At 35.1% G+C, this 20,032-nt stretch overlaps 1 protein-coding gene across 1 annotated transcript; it reads left to right on the forward strand.

Annotated features, from left to right (window-relative positions):
• Positions 1-3,145: 3,145 nt before the first annotated feature.
• Positions 3,146-10,362, forward strand: SYT4 (synaptotagmin 4). Its single transcript, XM_047086172.1, has 4 exons — positions 3,146-3,179; positions 6,154-6,968; positions 8,602-8,722; positions 10,055-10,362. Exons 1-4 carry the CDS (start codon positions 3,146-3,148, stop codon positions 10,360-10,362), a joined length of 1,278 nt encoding a protein of 425 aa, XP_046942128.1.
• The last annotated feature ends 9,670 nt before the right edge of the window (positions 10,363-20,032 follow it).

A 20,032-nucleotide genomic window follows, 5' to 3' on the forward strand; every position in this document is an offset into this window, starting at 1 on the left:
GAAGAAAGGAAGGAAGACGATAAGCTTTTTTGTGGTTGGGGTAATGAGTTTTTCACTCATTAGCCATCACAGCCTAATTTAGTTTGTCACAGAGTAAATGCTGAATACGTTGAAGAAAAACAAATGTAGAAATGGTGCATAGTGAAGGGGTTTTTGTGATACCAAATGGGAAAGCATTTGTCTTGCAAGGTTTCGAGTTGGGTATGCTTGTAATAGAAATATTTTCCATTAACATCAGAGCCAGCATTCTTAATAGAATGATATGGAACATTACAACAATTATCCATTATCCATTATCAGATACTTCACTCTACTCCACCCACATACCAGTAAAATGTCTTGGTATTACTAATCTGTGCATTACTAAAGATTGCTGAAGATCACTGTAACATTTTCAAAACCTTTTGAAATTTTCTTTTGCCTAACAGAAGATCCTAAACACGTCCAACAATACTATTTTTAAGAAACCAGAGTAAATATAGATTAAACTATATAATTAATAAACTATATAAATAAACTTTGTCAATCTATGTATTAAGTAAAATTATTTTAAATGAATAGAATGGATGGAAACAATCAGATAATGAATCATCAATAGTCTTCAACTGGATTTCTTAAAACCAAACTGAACTGAAATGTTCTGTTTTTTTCTCAAGTATGTATAGATATTTGTGATTGAAATCTGAAATAAAGTAGGGTAAATACTGAACCATTTCAACAGTGAAAGAATCATTCTGAAGTAAACACTGCCACTTGTACAGAATGGTCTACGTTTCCCAGGGTGGGAACTTGTTTGAGGCTGTGTGTTTTGGGTGGCAAAAAGGTGGTTACCTAGCAACAACCCCTCCTCCCAAGTCTATGCTGCTAGAATGGTATTGTTCACGTCAGCGAATTGATTACTTGTTTGCTGAATCTAAAGAGAACAATGTAATAATGTGGTAGGGTATGAATTTCAATCATAAGAAACTCAGGTTTGTCCTCTGTGTTGGACCAGTTTCTCACTCCTCATCTGGTGCTGGTAGAAGCTGTCTAAAGAGATTGGATAATAAATGACATACTATTCATCAAGAGAAAATGAGGGAAACATCTGACATTTTAATTAATAACATTTATTTCAGTTTGCTTTTAAAGCAAGCAATGAAACAGTTACTATATCCACAATAGCATTAGCTCTGGGAAAGATGTAATTTTATCACAATGTGTCCTTAGAAATGAGACAGCCCAGGGTGAGATAGGGTTCTATAGAAACAGAGTTTAAACAGTCTAGACAGGTTTTAGATGACAGCATCTTGCCACCTGAAGGTAAAATTAATGAGATACTAATTTATATAGAACATACAAATAAGGTACTTATGTTTACAACAAACGAGTTTAACCATATGTTAGCAATAACTTAGCCAGGAAACATGTTTTAGTGAACCTCACACTATATATTTTGTTTACCTATGGTATACATCACAAATAAATACCACTGTCTCTTTCATCTAATGAATGTCTATTCCTAGGGACAATCCCACTAGGTGCAAACATAACTGAGGAAGCAAGTAATCTGAACGAAGTGAAAAGATAAGGACACAAAATACAGGTTCTGCCAATAGAAAAAATTAAATACAGTAAATTGGTTTGTGTGTTTTCATAGCATGACAATATAAGGTTTTAAAAAATCTGTTGGAGGAATTTTAAAATGCCAACTATGTGGGAACAAGTAGAAAGGGAAAGAAAAGGACTTTAGTTCATAAAATTTTCCATGATGCAAAAGACTGAAGCTAATTTTTCCCAAGACACAGTCCTGACACTCAGAGCGACTGCTCGCCAATGTGCAGGAACCTGTCACTTGTATAGTAGCTTTCTGAGAGTCACCCAATGCCCCTTCCTCCCCCATTCCAGTATATACTAAATGTCATTTGCTCCTAAGCTCCAGAGCAAAGGAATTCTTTGTGGAGCAATAATTGATAGTTGGAGTTACAGCCTGAGTTCCCTCCTTTGGAAAATTTCTTAACATTTTTAAAAGGCACACTCTTCTGATTAAAATTAATCAGAATCTGACACCATATATTGCCTAGTTCCTCAACCCCAGAAATATCATCAGTTTAGAAAAAAAAAATGTTTTCCTTTGAAAATAACCAATAATTATCATATCATTCACTTTCAATTTCAGTCTGATTCTTGTAACTATTTTGCACAATCCTATTAGAAGTCAGGGGTTTTAACCAGAAATGTCATTCCAGGAGCAGTCTCATTATATGCAAAAGTCATAACCGAGAGTGAGTCTGAATACAGAAGGGATTATTCCCATCTGTTCCTAAGTACTTTAACTGGTCAAATGTCAGATATTAAAGGGGAGAGAGCTGACAGACAGATGGAGCAACAGCATCAGCAAAATGTTTAGACTATTTATTAGGAAATAAGTGATTATAGTGGGAAAACTGTTGTCTTATTTCAAATGGATCAATGTGCGGTGGATCTTTTCTAACGAAAATATATCAAAGAAAATTTTAGAAAGCAAGAAAACATATTCTTGCATGTCACAGTGTTCATATGATGCAGAGATTTCTCTCTTCTCACTCTTACCCGAAATCATCTCTGTAAATTGCATTATTCTGATAACTCGCAGGCACATTTTTACTGATCTAGATGATCAGGAGATTTTCTATTAAGAACTGACACGAATGAGTTTGGGGGCTCATCTCCATGTGCTTGTGAGCCCCCACAGAATAGCAAAGCTAATCTCCAGTAGTCCAACAGTTAAAATAATTGATGAGTATGTGTTGAATCCTCAGGAGAGACGGGAGGAAGAAAGAAGGAAAGGGAGAGGAGAGGATTGGAGGGCGGAGGGGAGGAGGGCAGGTGCTGATTTCAACCCTGTAGCGTCAGGATTGCGTCAATTCGGGTTTCAGCCACGTCTAGAGTCTCAGAGACGAGCTTCTCAGAAGAGCCAAAACAGGAACAGGGGTGGCAAATCACTGTGCGAGGGCGAGTGGACCACCCCCTCCCCCCTTTGCCTCCTCCCGGTTCCAGGCGCAGGTCCCCTGGGCTCTGCGCTGTTGTTTTCAGCACTCGGGAAAGCCGGCGCTTCAGATCCAGGCAAGTGAATCAAGCCAGGGAGTTTTCCGTTCAGCACCTCGGACAGAACACGCAGCAAAAAATGGCTCCGATCACTACCAGCCGGGAAGAATTTGGTAAGCAAGTTACTCAACTTGTAACTGCGGTTGTTTCTTGAATACTCCGGGGTGGGCTGTGTTGTTGTTGCTGTTATTTTTATTTTTCCATGGGATGTTGGATATAGATCTCCTAGGTAGTTAATCTGAAAAGAAAATGAGAACTGTAAAGGGGCAATCGTGGCTTATCTGTTGTTTCTCCCTTCCTCCCTATCTTTCTCCTCAAAAAAAATTGCCGTCTGCCAGGGAGATTTTACATCCAAGAAGTTCCTAAATGTTCGGGTAGCTCTGTAAATTGCAGCACGCTCTGAGTAAAGGAAAGGGGGTCTGTTGTTTGCAGTTGGTTTCATTAATTCTGTAGGTGATTTTTATTTGTAAGTAAATCTGTATTTAACTTACCAGGAGAAGCCAATGTTTCTGTGATTACATAAGGGTTTGATCTCGGTATAAAACAACTTATATGTTGAGGGTTTGGAATGTATATTTTATTATAGAGTGTACCATAAGGTTGTTTTTCTCTGCTATGTTTTTCTTGTATTCTTGAAATATGTTGCTAGTGAAAAACACAGAATCCTATGATGCTAGGGTGTTAGAGTGGTATTTGAAATGAACTAGCTTGGCCCATTGCATTTCACAGGTGAGGTAACCAGAGCCCGGAGAGATGAGGGACGTATTTCAGGTCAAACAGTTAATGAAAAGCTTTTGGAAAGTAGAATTAGGACTCCTATTTTCCAGTTCAATTTCCCTTTTCCTATACCAAATTTTTGGCATCATTGCTCTCCTTCTCTCTTTCAGTAAATAAAAACAGATGTACTTCAAATTAAAAAGTAGTATTTTAGGTCACATTATATTCCAAAGATAAGAGGTAGAGTTTTACTTACTTCACAAGTATTCAAAAAATCAAGAAATTTTATAGAAGTTTGTGAATAAGGAATGATATCTATGAGTCCATGATAATTGTTATTTAACTGAGTGAAATGACTGAGGTCTTTGCTCTCAGAAGCTTAAAATCTCATTGGTAGAGAACATACAAGGAGTAGGTGAGTCTTTCCATGATTTAGTGAATATTTTGCCTTGTGACTTACGTATGAAATAGGGACAATCTGTGACATTATATTCAGAAATGAGTTTCCTTTACAGGCTTCCATTTGGGTGATTGATTTATATTATTATGATGTGTATTCCCAATTTCTGATTTGAAAATAAGAAATTTTCTAATACTGAGGCATTTTCAGAGATTGTGCTGGTAAAAAATATGTTTCAGCTTGGGCCATTGGTCTGTTTAAGAAAAAAAAAAAAAGGATCATTTTCTATTGCTTTTATTGTTCTCCTAGCATTGGCTAAAGAATTGCCTTAGTTCATGACTTTGGTTTTGCTCCCTGGCCTTGGATTATTAGAGTCCAGGAGTGGATTCTCCCCTGCCACCCCCCCCACCCCCTCCACACACAAAGACTTGAATAGAAGAAAAAAACTGAAAAGCTGATACTAAGTTTAGCTGATTATCTTTAGCTCTTGTTTGATTCTTTTTCTGTAGCATTTGCTGCGTTTTCTACTTGGGGAATTCAAAGGTTTATTTTTCATCTCTACATGATTGTTTCTTGATATAATTAAACTATAGAATTTTTATTATTGTTTTTTAATATTGTTATCTATGTCTTCTCTTATTTGTCATTGCTGGTTCTTATATTCTTTGAGTTCAGTTTTGAAATTATGAAGTAGGTAGGCAGAAGATTTGGGGGGTGGGGGAGGGGAGTAACAAAAGATTGTTCTTTCAGGGGTTATTCAAACAAGGCTTAACCCTTTTCTAACTGGGACTTTTAACTTTATTATTCACTATTTGGGATAAAAATAGATAAGAATGAAACTAAATGCAGATAATACTACATTAGTTATATTCACTATGACTATATTAAACATTGACTCAATTGATGCAGTGTGTCCAGATATAGCAATACTGCTTTTACTTACACACTGTTACTAATCATTTGTTGGAGAAATATGCTTACATATGGCACATGATAAGCTTCATGCATAATCAGTATTACCTAATGTCAGTAATTTAATGTGCCCTCATTCAAGAAAGAATGCCAAATTCAATTTGATTACCATTTGCCATGTGGAAATATGCTAGAAAAAATCAGTTATGGATAAAATTGAACTCTAAATTATCTATTCTCACTCTTTACATGTTAAGGAACGATGATTCATTCATAACCATTGTTTTGTTTTTGTCCTACTTAGGTGTAATTAATTTGTTCTTTGGGTAATTCAGTGTTTGAGAAATTATGAATCTGTATCCAAGGAGTTTGTAGTGTTAAAAGTTATATAATATTAATATCCTGTTGTTCATCTTTTTTGTTCTTTTTTTCCTAACATATGTAACATTTCTCTTATCATAATTGGGATGGAAATTATTGATAAATTTGTGACAATAGCAGATAATGTTCCTCCATTTCTTAAAATTATTGGAACCACTGAGCCCTTAGATGTTTGCTTCTTGAATCCAGGATAAATAAAGAACTACTAAGAATAAAAAATCTCCCAGTATTTCAAAAATGTGTATTTAGAGCTCCATAATCAGTAAAAATTGATGCTTCTGGAAAGCCTCAAAATGTCAAGAAAACATAATGAAATTAGTACTGACCTACCATGCTGTAGTTGACTCATGTTATCTGAGAAAACAAAGGTAGGTCAGGGTCATTTAGCATCCCCCATCCCGACCTAGGCCCTGTTTCATCTTTTCTTTTTATTTATGAAAAAAAACTGAAATGAAGAAGTTTCTGTCATACGGTATTTTTTTCGGCATGTCACACAGTGGATGTGTTTATTCCTGAAGGTGACATGAAATGTGTACATAACTCATACCCAGAAGAGTTGGAAAGTAATCCAATCTGTGCAGCGTACAGCATTTGCCAGCTCCAGTATGCTTTTCAAATAGGCTCATGTCTCCAGCTCTGTTCCTTTAATGTATGTTATTGGTCATTTGATTTTTCAGATGAAATCCCCACAGTGGTGGGGATCTTCAGTGCATTTGGCCTGGTCTTCACAGTCTCTCTGTTTGCATGGATCTGCTGTCAGAGAAAATCATCCAAGTCTAACAAGACTCCTCCATATAAGTTTGTGCATGTACTAAAAGGAGTTGATATTTATCCTGAAAACCTAAGTAGCAAGAAGAAGTTTGGAGCAGATGACAAAAACGAAGTAAAGAATAAGCCAGCTGTGCCAAAGAATTCATTACATCTCGACCTTGAGAAGAGAGATCTCAATGGCAATTTTCCCAAAACAAACCTCAAAGCTAGTAGCCCTTCTGATCTGGAGAGTGTGACCCCAAAGCTCTTTTCAGAAGGGGAGAAAGAAGCCGTTTCCCCTGATAGCTTAAAGTCCAGCACTTCCCTTACTTCAGAAGAGAAACAGGAGAAGCTGGGAACCCTCTTCTTCTCCTTAGAGTACAACTTTGAGAAGAAAGCATTTGTGGTAAATATCAAGGAAGCCCGTGGCTTGCCAGCCATGGATGAGCAGTCGATGACCTCTGACCCGTATATCAAAATGACGATCCTCCCAGAGAAGAAGCATAAAGTGAAAACCAGAGTTCTGAGAAAGACCTTGGACCCAGCTTTTGATGAGACCTTTACATTCTATGGGATCCTCTACACTCAGATCCAAGAGTTGGCCTTGCACTTCACAATCTTGAGTTTCGACAGGTTTTCAAGAGATGATATCATTGGAGAAGTCCTTATTCCTCTTGCAGGAATTGAATTATCTGATGGAAAAATGTTAATGAACAGAGAGATCATCAAGAGAAATGTTAGGGTAATTCATTTTTAGTGCTTAAAGTATTTATAAACATTCTTTTATTCAGCTTCTTTGTATCTAGGGGGTTTTCATTAAAATGATAAGTTTTATACATATCATCTTTACCATGTTTAATTATTATTAATCATAATCAAATGGGGATCAAGGGAATAGAGGAGATGAAAGAAAATTTAACCCACAGCTGAAATGTTTAAAGTATTTTAATTATATCAAATAAATAGGCATCCTTTGTGGATATTTAAAGAATACTTATATAAATATTTTTGTTAATTTCTATCTTAAGTATTTTGACTGCCACTTAAACTAAAATGCAGGCAAATATTTCTTATAAGCAAGTTAACAAAGATGTTTCATAATTGAATTTGAAATTGAAATTGAAATATAAAATTAAATCAATTTGTCCTGAGGATTTGGAAGTTATATTGACTTTTCATGGAATTGCTTTTCAAGGAGGAGACATCACATCATATTGAATTATAAATGTCCATGACTATGTTGTATGACAAGAAGTGAGTTACTCTGCCTTTGTAGGTATACTGCTTTGGTAGTTCTGAGACTATTATAAGATATCAAATTAATACTATTTCCCCTTTAAATATAGAACTTAATTGATTTAAACTATAATATTTTAGAAAGATTCTGTAGAATACTGTAAAGCTCACCTTTATTTCTTTGTTGAAATTAATGAAAAGTCAGAGTTCAGAAACGCTAAGTAGCTTGTTTGAGACACTCAGATGTTTAGCAGCATAGTAGGAATAAATATCTATTCCTACTTGGACTGTTTATTCATATAATAACCCCATGTGCATATAGACTGAAGAGTTAGGAGCTCTGGCCAGCCATCATTCTTAGTTATAATCCAGCTCTGAGTTTTCATTTTGTTTCATCAGTTAAAACTTGTACTTTGAGTTCTTGGTCATCTTAGCTAATGTCTTTAAAGTGCAAATAAAATCTAAGTAGTGTACAAAGAAGGATCTTATGATACTCTTCAAAAACAAAGTATTAAAAATTGAGTCAACTCCCTCCAAAACTTAATTTATTCCTTGGATTAAATGAGGACTTTGAGTGGGGGCTGAGGATAGAGAATTTTAATTCCATCAGCCCTGTGGGTCAGGAGAGTGGTGGCAGTCAGAATAAATTTCAGTTAGTCTGAATTCAAATTCCAGTAATGTTAGTGTTTTTTAAAAAATTGAAATCAAATCAAACTTAACATGAGTCATTTTGCCCTATACAGATCCTTGCAAATGAATAGACAATTTTCATTACTATTAGTAACTTCAAAAAGTAATTATTTAGTTAAAAAGCAAAAGTAAAAAAAAAATCCTCTGTAAAAGCTATACTCTAAATATCTTTAAACATTTCTAGTAATGGGTGTGGCTAACTCATTACAAATTTTAACAACCTGTAGTACCTAAAAACACCACAAGATGGCAGCCACCTGTTTTTAGAAAGTGGTAGCACTGCACAAAAGCTTGCAGTTACTCAGATTCCTTAGCATAGTAAAATAAAAATAAGTAGGAAAATTACATAAAACTAGCAATATTATATTGCTTTAAAATGTTGCTATAAGCACAAATTTCAAACCCAAGAAAATAATGAGAATACTTATACCACATCTCTCTTTGTTTAGAAGTCTTCAGGACGGGGTGAGTTACTGATCTCTCTCTGCTATCAGTCCACTACAAATACTCTCACTGTGGTTGTTTTAAAAGCTCGACACCTGCCTAAATCTGATGTGTCTGGACTTTCAGGTAAGAATGCTTCTGAAAAATTCAGTGTCAGTGAACAGTACATTGGGCAAAATAGCATCTGACGTGAATTTGATTTGCCTTTTACTCATAGTTTCAAGTGATGTGATTGTTTTTCCCTGTTTCTCATTATGGAATAACGATGTGATTCAATGCCATTAGCAAGAAAAATAAAACTACATAGTTCTACCAACTAAGCCATTGCTAATACATGATAGATGTCTGATTGAGTGGGTTTGAAGCAGAAAACAGTGATAAATGCAGAGGTAAGAAGCCATTGCCAAAAATATAGCAATTGTTTGGGAGAAGAGTTCTTCATTTTAGTGTTTTTAATGAGCCAACCTACACTTATTCTTCTGGTGTTCTTTTTATTATTTTTCCTTTAATTCCTTATGTATCTTCTTGAAGAATTAGCTCTTAGTTTTTGTGACTATTAAAAAAATTCCTCATATCACATTGTGAAAAGAACACATGACCTATGGGTTGAAAGGATCTGAGTTCAAATCCTAACCCTTCCATTTTAGCATATAACCTTGGCTATGTTTCATAATCTCTACACAAACTAATAAGTAATGATACTTACCTTGAGAGAGATTGTGAGGACTAGAAAGATATACTTCATTAAATATCACCTAGTTGTATTATTATTTTTAATATTATTATTGCTATTATTTAATAATGGCAGTTGAACACATTGTCTTAAATGTTTAGATTAGGAAGCTCAAATGAACTCATATGCTTCAACCAGAAAGAGGCAAAAAGAATATAATTAAATGTGTGAAAAAGTAGCATGATCCTAAAATCCACATATTAAAGGAAGATCAACTCTGAAAAACAGGAAGCAAACTCAGCAGGTGATTAAAGAAGCACAAAATTTAAAGCAAAAAGGACATTGCCATTGTGAATTCTAAATGCCTGTTCAACAGAAAAGCAGAGAGGTAGAGAGGCTTATCCAAAGTCATACAACTCAGAAAGGTTAGATCTTGTCTAATGTTTTTTTCTTCTATCCTATTTTCTAGAATGAGTTACAAGTAATCAGAGTGTGCCTCTGGAATATTTTGTTTTCTTCTCCTCTATATTATCTCATCTTCCTGCCATTGCACTTCTGTTCTCATCCTCTGGTTTAGAACAGTTTACTCTTCACATTCACATTCTTATTGTCAATTTGTTGACAATAGAGAAGCCAAGCTATATCCATGTTTTCACTTTGTTCTGACTCATTTTCACTGCAATCTCATTTTATTGGCACGCAGTAACCTCCAAGGGCACCATTATATTGAAATCAACTCTCCAGCCAGGTTCTGCCAGTGTAACGTCCGTTGTTTACCATTGCAGATCCCTACGTGAAAGTGAACCTGTACCATGCCAAAAAGAGAATCTCTAAAAAGAAGACTCATGTGAAGAAATGCACCCCTAATGCAGTGTTCAATGAACTGTTTGTCTTTGATATTCCTTGTGAGGGTCTTGAAGAGATAAGTGTTGAGTTTCTGGTTTTGGATTCTGAAAGGGGATCCAGAAATGAGGTGATAGGGCGGTTGGTCCTGGGAGCAACAGCAGAAGGAACCGGTGGAGAGCACTGGAAAGAGATCTGTGACTATCCCAGGAGACAAATTGCCAAGTGGCATATGCTCTGTGATGGGTAGCATCCTAGACATGATGAGTTGGAACTTAATGATTTTTACTAGGCAAGGAACAATTTCCTTTCTCTTTTTTTCTCTGATACATGATTGCAAGCTTGTGACAACAAGCTACTTTTTTTTTTTTTTTTGGTTAGAAATGGATTGAATTAGCAAACCCGAAAGTAACTGTCAATGTGTACCATGATCATTTCCCCTGATATTAAAGAAGTTGGGTAGATTTTCATGAGATATTTAATCTCTGCTGCAGGTTACCAAAGTAGCCAAGCATTTTATGAATATTACAGTGCAATCCCAAGCTATTGATGTGGTTTAGAAGGTGGTGATCTCATGTCACTAGAAAGAAATGTGATTTTTAGGATTTAGAAATGAAAAGCATGCTTTCTCTTATGAAAATTCATCCATTTTTCTTCAGGTGGGGAAATTACTTTTTCTTTAAATCCAAAGATATTAAAGAAATGTTCTCTGGTTTGTTTTCATCCATTATGTCATGTGAAAATGGTCGTCTTGCATATAAAAGTATATGGTCCTTTCTCTTTAGTTTGTAATTATTTGATACAATTTTATTATACAAGGAGTAACTTGGTTTTCTTTCAAAAGGACAGTGAACAAGCTGAGAAATCATTTTATCAAAGGGCTGAGTTGAGAACACTGTGGCTGAAATATTATTTTTCTCTCTCCTAAGGTTATATGTGAGTCAAATGTTATAAAATATAATCTCACATAAGAACCATGGCCTTGAATTATCCACTGACTATCACAAACATCAGTGCGGTCTAAGCAAGCCCTGTTTACCTTTGTTAAGTTGCAGAATTAGTTAATGGTAAAGAAATAAACTTCAGTTAGAAATCCAGCTAGAAATGCAGCTTCCTGAAAGGAAATATGTATAGTATGCAAGTGTACATTCAAGTCTATCCCTTGTATGCAGAAAGGGCATGGCTAACTAAGTCTTTGTTTAGCATCTTCTTCCCCAGAAAGGACTAAGCTACTATTTGGAAAGAAACAAACAAGATTTAAGTTTTTTTCCATTACTGGATAGAAAGCATCACTTAAACCAACAAAGTAATGACTAAACTATAGTTACACAGCGAGCCTAATATAATTTACACATGTTCACACAAAATGTATTTAGGCTGTCAAATTAGCACAACAGAGTATGTTTCACTATCTTTTCTAGGCTAATTTGCCTTGAGCTGTTGTCTGTGGAACAGTTTATAGACTTGTGTCTTGTATGGTTTTCCAGTGCCAGGGCTCTGAAATTCAATAAAAACCTGCTAGAGCAAAGTGCTGCCCTGTGATTACTTGAAAGAATGAACTTGAGATAATGTCACTATATCTGAGTTTTTAGAGAGTATGAGTGAAACTGGGTACAGTTGAATTATTAAATATGCAAGTTAGAAATAAAGTCTACTGAAAAATTTACATTTTGAGTCAGGTTTTGTGTCCGTACTTTAGCAGTTTTTGAGAATGTGTTTGATATCACAGTGTTTGTAAATCCTCTGACAATGCATTTTCAAAACAACTTATACATGCTTTTTATGACTATGCCTAATGTAAAGAAAATGTTTTACATTCCGTATGTACAAAGATTGAAGTCAACCTCTTTTTTGTGCTTTAAGATGACTTTGGGATTAAAAAAAAATATTCCCCGATCATTGTCTTTATTACACCAGAAAGTCACCTCACAGCATTTCTATGAAAGCAACATGAAATGAATTGTAGTCAGTGCATGGTTTGGGGAAGTAAAATGGCCTTTTTATGTATGTATATTTGGTTAAATAGGCCATGGAATATAATATATTTTGGAGCTCTAAGCAGTTGTGAGAAGTCAACTCTAAGTATCCTTCACAGAAACCAGAAGTTAATGGTTATACCAAGTAAAGTATAGTTGTTGGAGGGAGATTTTTTTTAAGTAGAACAACAAAACCAACAACAAATACTTTTAAAATTACAATGAATAATTTGTAAATAGTTTTTAGTTTTTAAAATTTAAAGTGTTTTTGAGTGTGAAAAGTTGAGTATAACTCTTTGTAACTGCTTTTAAGGAAAGAAAGAAGGAAAACTAGAAAGGAATTGAAACAGGCAGGGACATATGTGATCCCATCATCTTCTGAAAATTATACTGTTTTATAATGTATTACAATATCAGTGTGAATATCTTGAATTCTGTTACAAATCCTGCGCTGTATTAAACATGTAAATTAATTGTTTGTCTGATTAGCCAATCCAACCACCCTAAAGGGGAGGTCTCCATGTTTGAAGAACTGTGTAACTCAGTAACTGACTTGTTCTGATGTTGTAACTCAATAGAAGTGATTTGGAAGGAAGCATGGTGTATGAGATGGTGTCTGTTCTTTCGTGCCAGCTCTGTATGATGTTTGTAAGACCATGTTTGTAAGACATGAATAAATTGCTGCTTTTGCCCAACCCATTTCAACTCAAACTTTCTGCCAATGGACTCTGTAATAAGACTTCTCTTATATCTTTCTAAGCTTTAAGGTTCCTGAATAGATCCCCTGGCATTGAACAGGGATCATCAGATTCCACACCAAGGTCTTTAATGTGTCTTATTTTATTTTGTTTAATCCTTCATAACAATCATCTGGTACAATTATCATTATCCCTATTATACAGAAGCAAAACCTGAGACTCAAGGAGCTTAGGCATTTGGCTCCAGTGCACATGGATAGTAAATAAAAGATTTTCATGGCTTACCACACTCTTCCCTCTGTGCCACACCACACACTCCTCAAGGAGACTTCATCAACTAGCTCTGTTAGAACCTTAAAGGGGCATATGACCAAATTCATTTACTTTTCCTATATTCACTTTTCCATATTTTATTTATCTTTTTCAGTATTTTCTATCACCATTCTTTATTTCCTCTTCTTTTTTTCTCTTTTATGATCTGTTTTTTTAATATTTATTTATTTATTTATTTTTGTGAGAGAAAGAGAACACAGGCACGTGCATGTGAGTGGGGGAGGGAATCTTAAGCATGCTTTGTGCTGTCAGTGCAGAGCCTGACATAGGGGTCAACTTCATTAACCATGAAATATGACCTGAGTGGAAACCAAGAGTGAGACACTTAACCCACTAAGCCACCCAGAAATAAAATGCCCCCATCTTATTTCTCATTTTAATCTCTTTCATTACCTATTTTATATTACTGCCTTTTGTTTTCTTTTTCATTTTTCCCATATCCTTGCACTGGATTGATTTGGTTAGAAAAATGGTGTGGGAATGGAAGTCTTATTTCTTGTTAGAAAGGGGGAGAAAAAAACCTCATTGATATCTGCAATGTTCTCATCAAACACCAGCTAAGGTGACTGGGAACTATGAGGTCCACCACTGGAGGATCAGCCATCATTTATAGCATCAGTCTATATCTAGAGGTGTTCTGTGTTTACACACTTGGAAAAATGGCTTTGTAAATGGAATGCAGCTAGAACTGCCATTTTATTTTTCTTGCAAATCATATCAACTGTGTTATGAAGTTGCACAGGTATGTCAAAAGAGTTAGTTGGCCATTATATTTAAGTGTTCAAATATATTTTAGTTGTCAAAAGCAACCAGAGACACTGAGATTTTCCAAGGGAATTAGTCATTAAGGAAATGCTAATTAAAACTACAATGAGATATGACTGCACATCTATTACAATGGTTGAAATTTAAAAGTTTGAACATGTCAAGTGTTAGTGAAGATTTAGGGGAACTAGGTCATTCCTAAACTGCTGGTGGGATGCAAAATGCAGAACTAGTTTGGGAAACAAGTAGTCTCTTAAAAGCAAACATACATCTACCCTATAACCCAGTCATTACACTTCTGAGTATTTAGTAAGAGAAATGAAGGAATATATTTACACAAAGATTTGTACATGCGTTCCCATAGCAGCTTTATTTGTCATAGACAAAAACTATATTCAACCTAATGTTCATCAACAAGTGAATGCTTAATGAATTGTGTTATGTCTACACAATGGAAAGCTACTCAACAATGAAAATAAATGAACTACAGATATACGCATTAACATATATGAATCTTAACAATGATTACTTTGACTTAGGCCAGGTAATCTCCCCAAATATATAGAGCATATAAGGTAGATTTCACTTATAGGAAATGTTGGAAAATGCAAACTAATCTGTAATGATAAAAAGCACATCAGTATTCACTTGGGATTGAAAGGGGGAGTATGGAGAGGTGTGAGTGAGAGATTAAAAAGGAACAGGAGGAGACTTTTGGGGTGATGGATATGTTCATTTTCTTGCTTGTGATTATGGTTTTGTGGGTATATGCATGTATCAAAATTTATCAAATCCTACACTTTAAATGTGTGTAGTTTATTATACCTAAATAAATCTGTTAAGAAAAAAAAAGTGTAAGAGGCAAGCAACTTATAACCAACATTTTACAAAAAAGGATAATGTTACTAACATCACTACCAGCAATATGATTTCTGAATATTAGTATTTAACATAGGTTGGGGGCAGTTAATTTTTCTTAATATGTATCTCCCAGGAATATATAGTTCAATGACTGTTTTGTAAGGTCTTTTGAGATGGTTCCTATGTAAGTGTGCCACCAACTACTTAAAGCAAAGTTTTTATTTGCTTTCATTCCTTTTTTCTTCAATTTTCTTTTTTAAAATTAATTAATTAATTAATCAGTTTTGAGAGAGAGAGCATGAGTGGGTGAGGGGCAGAGAGAGAGAGGGAGAGAGAGAATCCCAAGCCGACTCCACACTGTCAGCTCAGAGTCAGCTAAGGGGCTTTATCTCATGAGCCATGAGATCATGACCTGAGCCGAAATAAAGAGTCAGACACTTAACTGATGGAAACACCCAGGTGCCCCTATTTACTTTTATTTCTATTTTTAATAAATTTATTTTTATTTTTTTTAATTTTTTTATTGCATTTCTTTATTTATGAGAGGCAGAGAGAGACAGGGCATGAGCGGGGGAGGGGGAGAGAGAGGGAGACACAGAATCTGAAGCAGTCTCCAGGCTCTGAGCTGTGAGCTGTGAGCTCTCCAGAGCCCGACGCCAGGCTGGAACCCATGAACTGCGAGATCATGACCTGAGTCGAAGTTGGACACTCAACCGACTAAGCCACCCAGGTGCCCCAATAAATTGATTTTTAAATTCAATTTTGTTGTATAGTTCTATGAAATATTTACATATTTGATTTAATATGTAAATATTTACATTTTTCAGGGTGTCTGGGTGGCTCAGTTCAGTTAAGCATCCAGCTCAGGTCATGATCTCACAGTGTGTGAGTTTGGGCCCATGTCCAGCTCTGTGCTGAGAGTGTGGAGCCTGCTTGGGATTCTCTCTCTCTCTCTCTCTCTCTCTCTCTCTCTCTGTCTTTCTCTCAAAATAAATAAACTTAAAAAAATAAATATTTACATTTTTCTTTCTTTCTTCCTTTCTTTCTTTCTTTCTAGCACATGTGTGAGAGAGACAGAGAAAGAGAGAGTGGGGGAGAAGCAGAGAGAGAGGGACAGAGAGAGAGAATCCCAAGTAGGCTCCACACTGTCAGTGCAGAGCTGGACACAGGCCTGAATCCACAGACTGTGAGATCACAACCTGAGCCAAATCAGAGTCAGACACTTAACTGACTGAGTCACCCAGGCACCCCTATATTTTTCTAAAGATATATTTACAAAGCAAAGTACATTAACAGAAGCCCATCTTCTATGTCTATAGTCAACCATTTCTCTGTTCTCATACATAATAAGTTTTAAAAGTTACAGTTTAATCTTTCTAATTTTTAATATAAACAAATATGTATCTATATTCCTATTCCTCTGTTATATGAACAAAAGCATGCTCTACAATATATCATGGATATTATTCTCTGGCTGCATATAGGGCTAGTCCTTATTCCTTTTTATGGCTGTATATTACTTTTTTACAGTATCAATATTAAATAGCTATTTGGGAACTTGTGTTTATTCTCCCATTATAAGATAATTGATCTTTATATATCTAAAGTAGCTAGGTTGCATGTAGTAAATTCAATGAATATTTATTTAATTAAAGTTTGAGCCACCATAAGTGTCTGATAAATCAAATTTAATTAATTAGTATATGGGAAAAATTATAAAAACACTATTGTTAAGAAATAATAGTAGAAAAACATTACTACAAGATATAAAAACATTTTTGTCTTTCTGATGTAATTTATTGTATATGGGAAGGAATATTAATATAGTAGGCATCCCAGATTTTTTCAAATTAGTTTTCGGATAAACTATGTTTTATTATTTATTTCTTAGAATTAGATTTACACTCCTAATTTCTAGTATTAAGCTAGTATTAAAGTGATTCTGTGTTCCCTATTAGGACATCATATGAAGTCAAGGAAAGACAATTTAAAATCAAGTAGGATATAGATTTGACTTGAAGATTTACTATGGATGAAAAAAAAAAAGAACATTTACTGTCGGTGATTTGAAATCTTACCGCTGAGATTGTACAGGACACATGAACATAACTCAATGAAATGCCAAAGCTCATCTAAGCAAAAGATTTTTTTTTAAGTTTGTTGATGCTAGTAGGTAACACAAACATTTATTGGATTGAAATTTAAAACAATACAATGCATTTTCTAATTTATATCCTTTCACTTAATATACAGCACAACTCAAGATATAGATAATATTCCTTTAGTTCTATTGATAATAAAGATAAATCTTAGCATCTCATCTAATTTTGAACCACAGAATGGCAGAGGTGGGATGGAACCTAGGACCTCCTGAATACAAAGTCCTTATTGTGTGTACAAGCATCACACTCACCCGCTTTTAAGCTAGCACAGAATCACATGTTTTGCTTCTCTCCCAATTCCTATGATAATGTGAGATGTATGGCAAACAGTGAAATAGTAGGAAATTATGGTTGCATTAATTCCCTAGGTTTATTCATTCATTCTTCCTTCCTTCTATCTTTCCTTCATTCCTTCATTCCTTCCTGCCTTCCTTCCTTCCTTCCTTAACACAGATCATACAACAAAGACTCCGTCCTTGAGCAAACTTTATTCAACCTTCTAGGAGCCTTCTTCTTGTCTATGCCTCAACTTTAGCCTGCTGAACCAAGATTTAGTAAATGATCCTATTAAGTCATGGGGCACCAGGAGGGCTCAGCTGGTTAAGCATTGGACTTCGGCTCAGGTCATGATCTCATAGCTCGTGAATTTGAGCCCCGTGTCAGGCTCTGTGCTGACACCTCAGAGCCTGGAGCCTGTTTCAGATTCTGTGTCTTCCTCTCTCTCTGCCCCTCCCCTGCTTACTTGCTGTCTCTCAAAAATACACATTAAAAAAAAGAATCCTACTAAGTCATTTTGTTGAAAATACCTTCCCCCATTCTTGATATATGATCATGTTCTTCATCACCATATTGGGTATCTAAGTCCTTGGTCTACCTTTAGCAAGAATTCTGTCAAGTCAATTAATGAAGAATCTCTCTATTCTTGATGTCTAATGAAATCCCTCTTAGTAATTTTCCATCCACTGACCCTGTACTCTGCTCATTGATTATAAATCTCCAGTTACCTTTGCTATATTCTGATTGGAGTTCAATATCTCTCCCCAATACATTTTTTTTGAAAGAGAGAGAGAGAGAGAGAGAGAGACAGAGAGCTTGAGTGGGAGGAGGGGTGGAAGGAGAGAGAATCCCAAGCAGGGTCCCCACTGCAAACACAGAGCCCAACACAGGGCTCAATCCCACAATTGCGAGATCATGATCTGAGCCCAAATCAAGAGTTGGACATTTAACTGACTGAGTCACCCAGGCGCCCCACAATAATCTTGAATAAAGGAATAAAGTCTTCCTTGCTGTGTTTAACAAGCATCAGAATATTTTCTCATTAACAGTGGAAGATAATGAAGCAATATGTGTTTCCAGTAAAAGTTTTTAAGAATTTCTGTCTACTCTGAACATTCATGTTTGAAAGTTTGATCCAGAAGTGACAACACAATGTCATCCTGAATAGCATTGCTATGCTGTCATGCCTGTTTGGAAAAACATGCTGAGGTGGATTTTGAGGCCAAATCATGTCTTAACAGAAACTTAATGGGCTTAACTATCTATGTACTAGTTTAACTATCTACGTTCCTAGTTTAAAAAAAACATCTCAGGGGTGCCTGGGCGGTTCAGTTGGTTAAGCATCCAATTTCAGCTCAGGTCATGATCTCACAGCTTGTGAGTTTGAGCCCCACATCAGGCTCTGTGGTGACAGCTCAGGGCCTGAGCTTGCTTCAGATTCTGTCTCCATCTCTCTGTCTCTCTCCCACTCATGCTCTCTCTCTCTCAAATATAAATAAACATTAAAATTTTTTTTTAAAAAGGATACATTTCTATTCAGTCTCTAGTAAGTAAAATTTCATAGTTCTTGATTTTATGTTGGTAAAATATGAATTGAGTTGCTTTATTACATCAACTTCTCTTTTATATAAAATATCTTCATTATCTCTTTGTCTTAATGGATAAAAAAACCATGAGCTCCATATTTAGTTTCCCTTGGTCTGAATCTTGACTTCATTTCTTATTAGCTGTGTGAGGACTGTTTATTATTAAACACTTCTGTGTCTCAATTTCTCCCTCTCTAAAAAAGGGCTGATAATAATTCCATAACAAAATGTCCAGATTGCACAAAAGGATAGTGGTGAAAATGATTAATTCTGTGTGGAAATGGGTTTTCAGAAAATGTGCATAGAATTTCTTTGGATCCAAAGAAACAAAAAAGAAAATCTAGTAAATTAAACTGCAAAGTCTCTTAAAAGAGGTATTGATATCTGTTAATAGTTCAACTGTTTCTACAAGTTTACAGTTCTGTATTACATCATATTGTTATATCCACTTTAATATGTAATCCTTACAATGAATTCATGAAGATGGTAGGAAAGATATTGTTTTCTAACATTTGTGAGTTTGGTGATTTATCAGAAATTAACTTCTGTATTTTACCAATGGAGGCAAATTGGTGGATGGGAAAAAAATCATAGGGCTGGAAGGACAGAAAATTTCAGAGAGGGTTTAGGTTTAAGGCAGGACAGAGAGAGTCAAAACACACAGAAAACAGAAAAAGCATTATGATTTAGAAAAATTCCAAACCATCATGATGATGACATGGGATGAATGATGAGATTACATGGGGTCAAGGGAACAAGGAGATATTACCACCTGCATGAAAAATATTTTAATTTTTAAAAATAAAATTAGAAAAATGCTTTATTTTGGCATAATTGAAGCATCACATTTTTATTTGTTAACCTACTCTATTGTTATATTAACTCAGCTCTGCCTTTATCCATGCGTATTACTATATACATACAGAACCCTGGGTGCTTTGTATCAAACATTTTACTAGGAGCAAAAGCAAAATATTCTACTTTCTTACATTTCCAACACTGTAAAGGAAATAATATTAAGGCAAATGTTTCTGAAGTATTTGTAAAGATGAGCATCATTAAATATCATTTGTTTTACATAATAATTTTATTTAAATGATTATAATGGAGACAAACAATTCAACTTAATTATACGGTGACAGTATATAGATTTGCACTCTGAAGAATGTAAAAAAGACTGATGGTGAATTAGTTTGCTAGGGCTGCTATAACAAATAGCACAAATTGAGTGGCTGAAACAATAGCTATTTATTTTCTCATAAT

The sequence above is a fragment of the Lynx rufus genome, unplaced genomic scaffold (assembly GCF_022079265.1).
Source record: "Lynx rufus isolate CCGP_SWC_20201006 ecotype Redwood Valley unplaced genomic scaffold, mLynRuf1.p SCAF_20, whole genome shotgun sequence".
Lineage (NCBI taxonomy): Eukaryota > Metazoa > Chordata > Mammalia > Carnivora > Felidae > Lynx > Lynx rufus.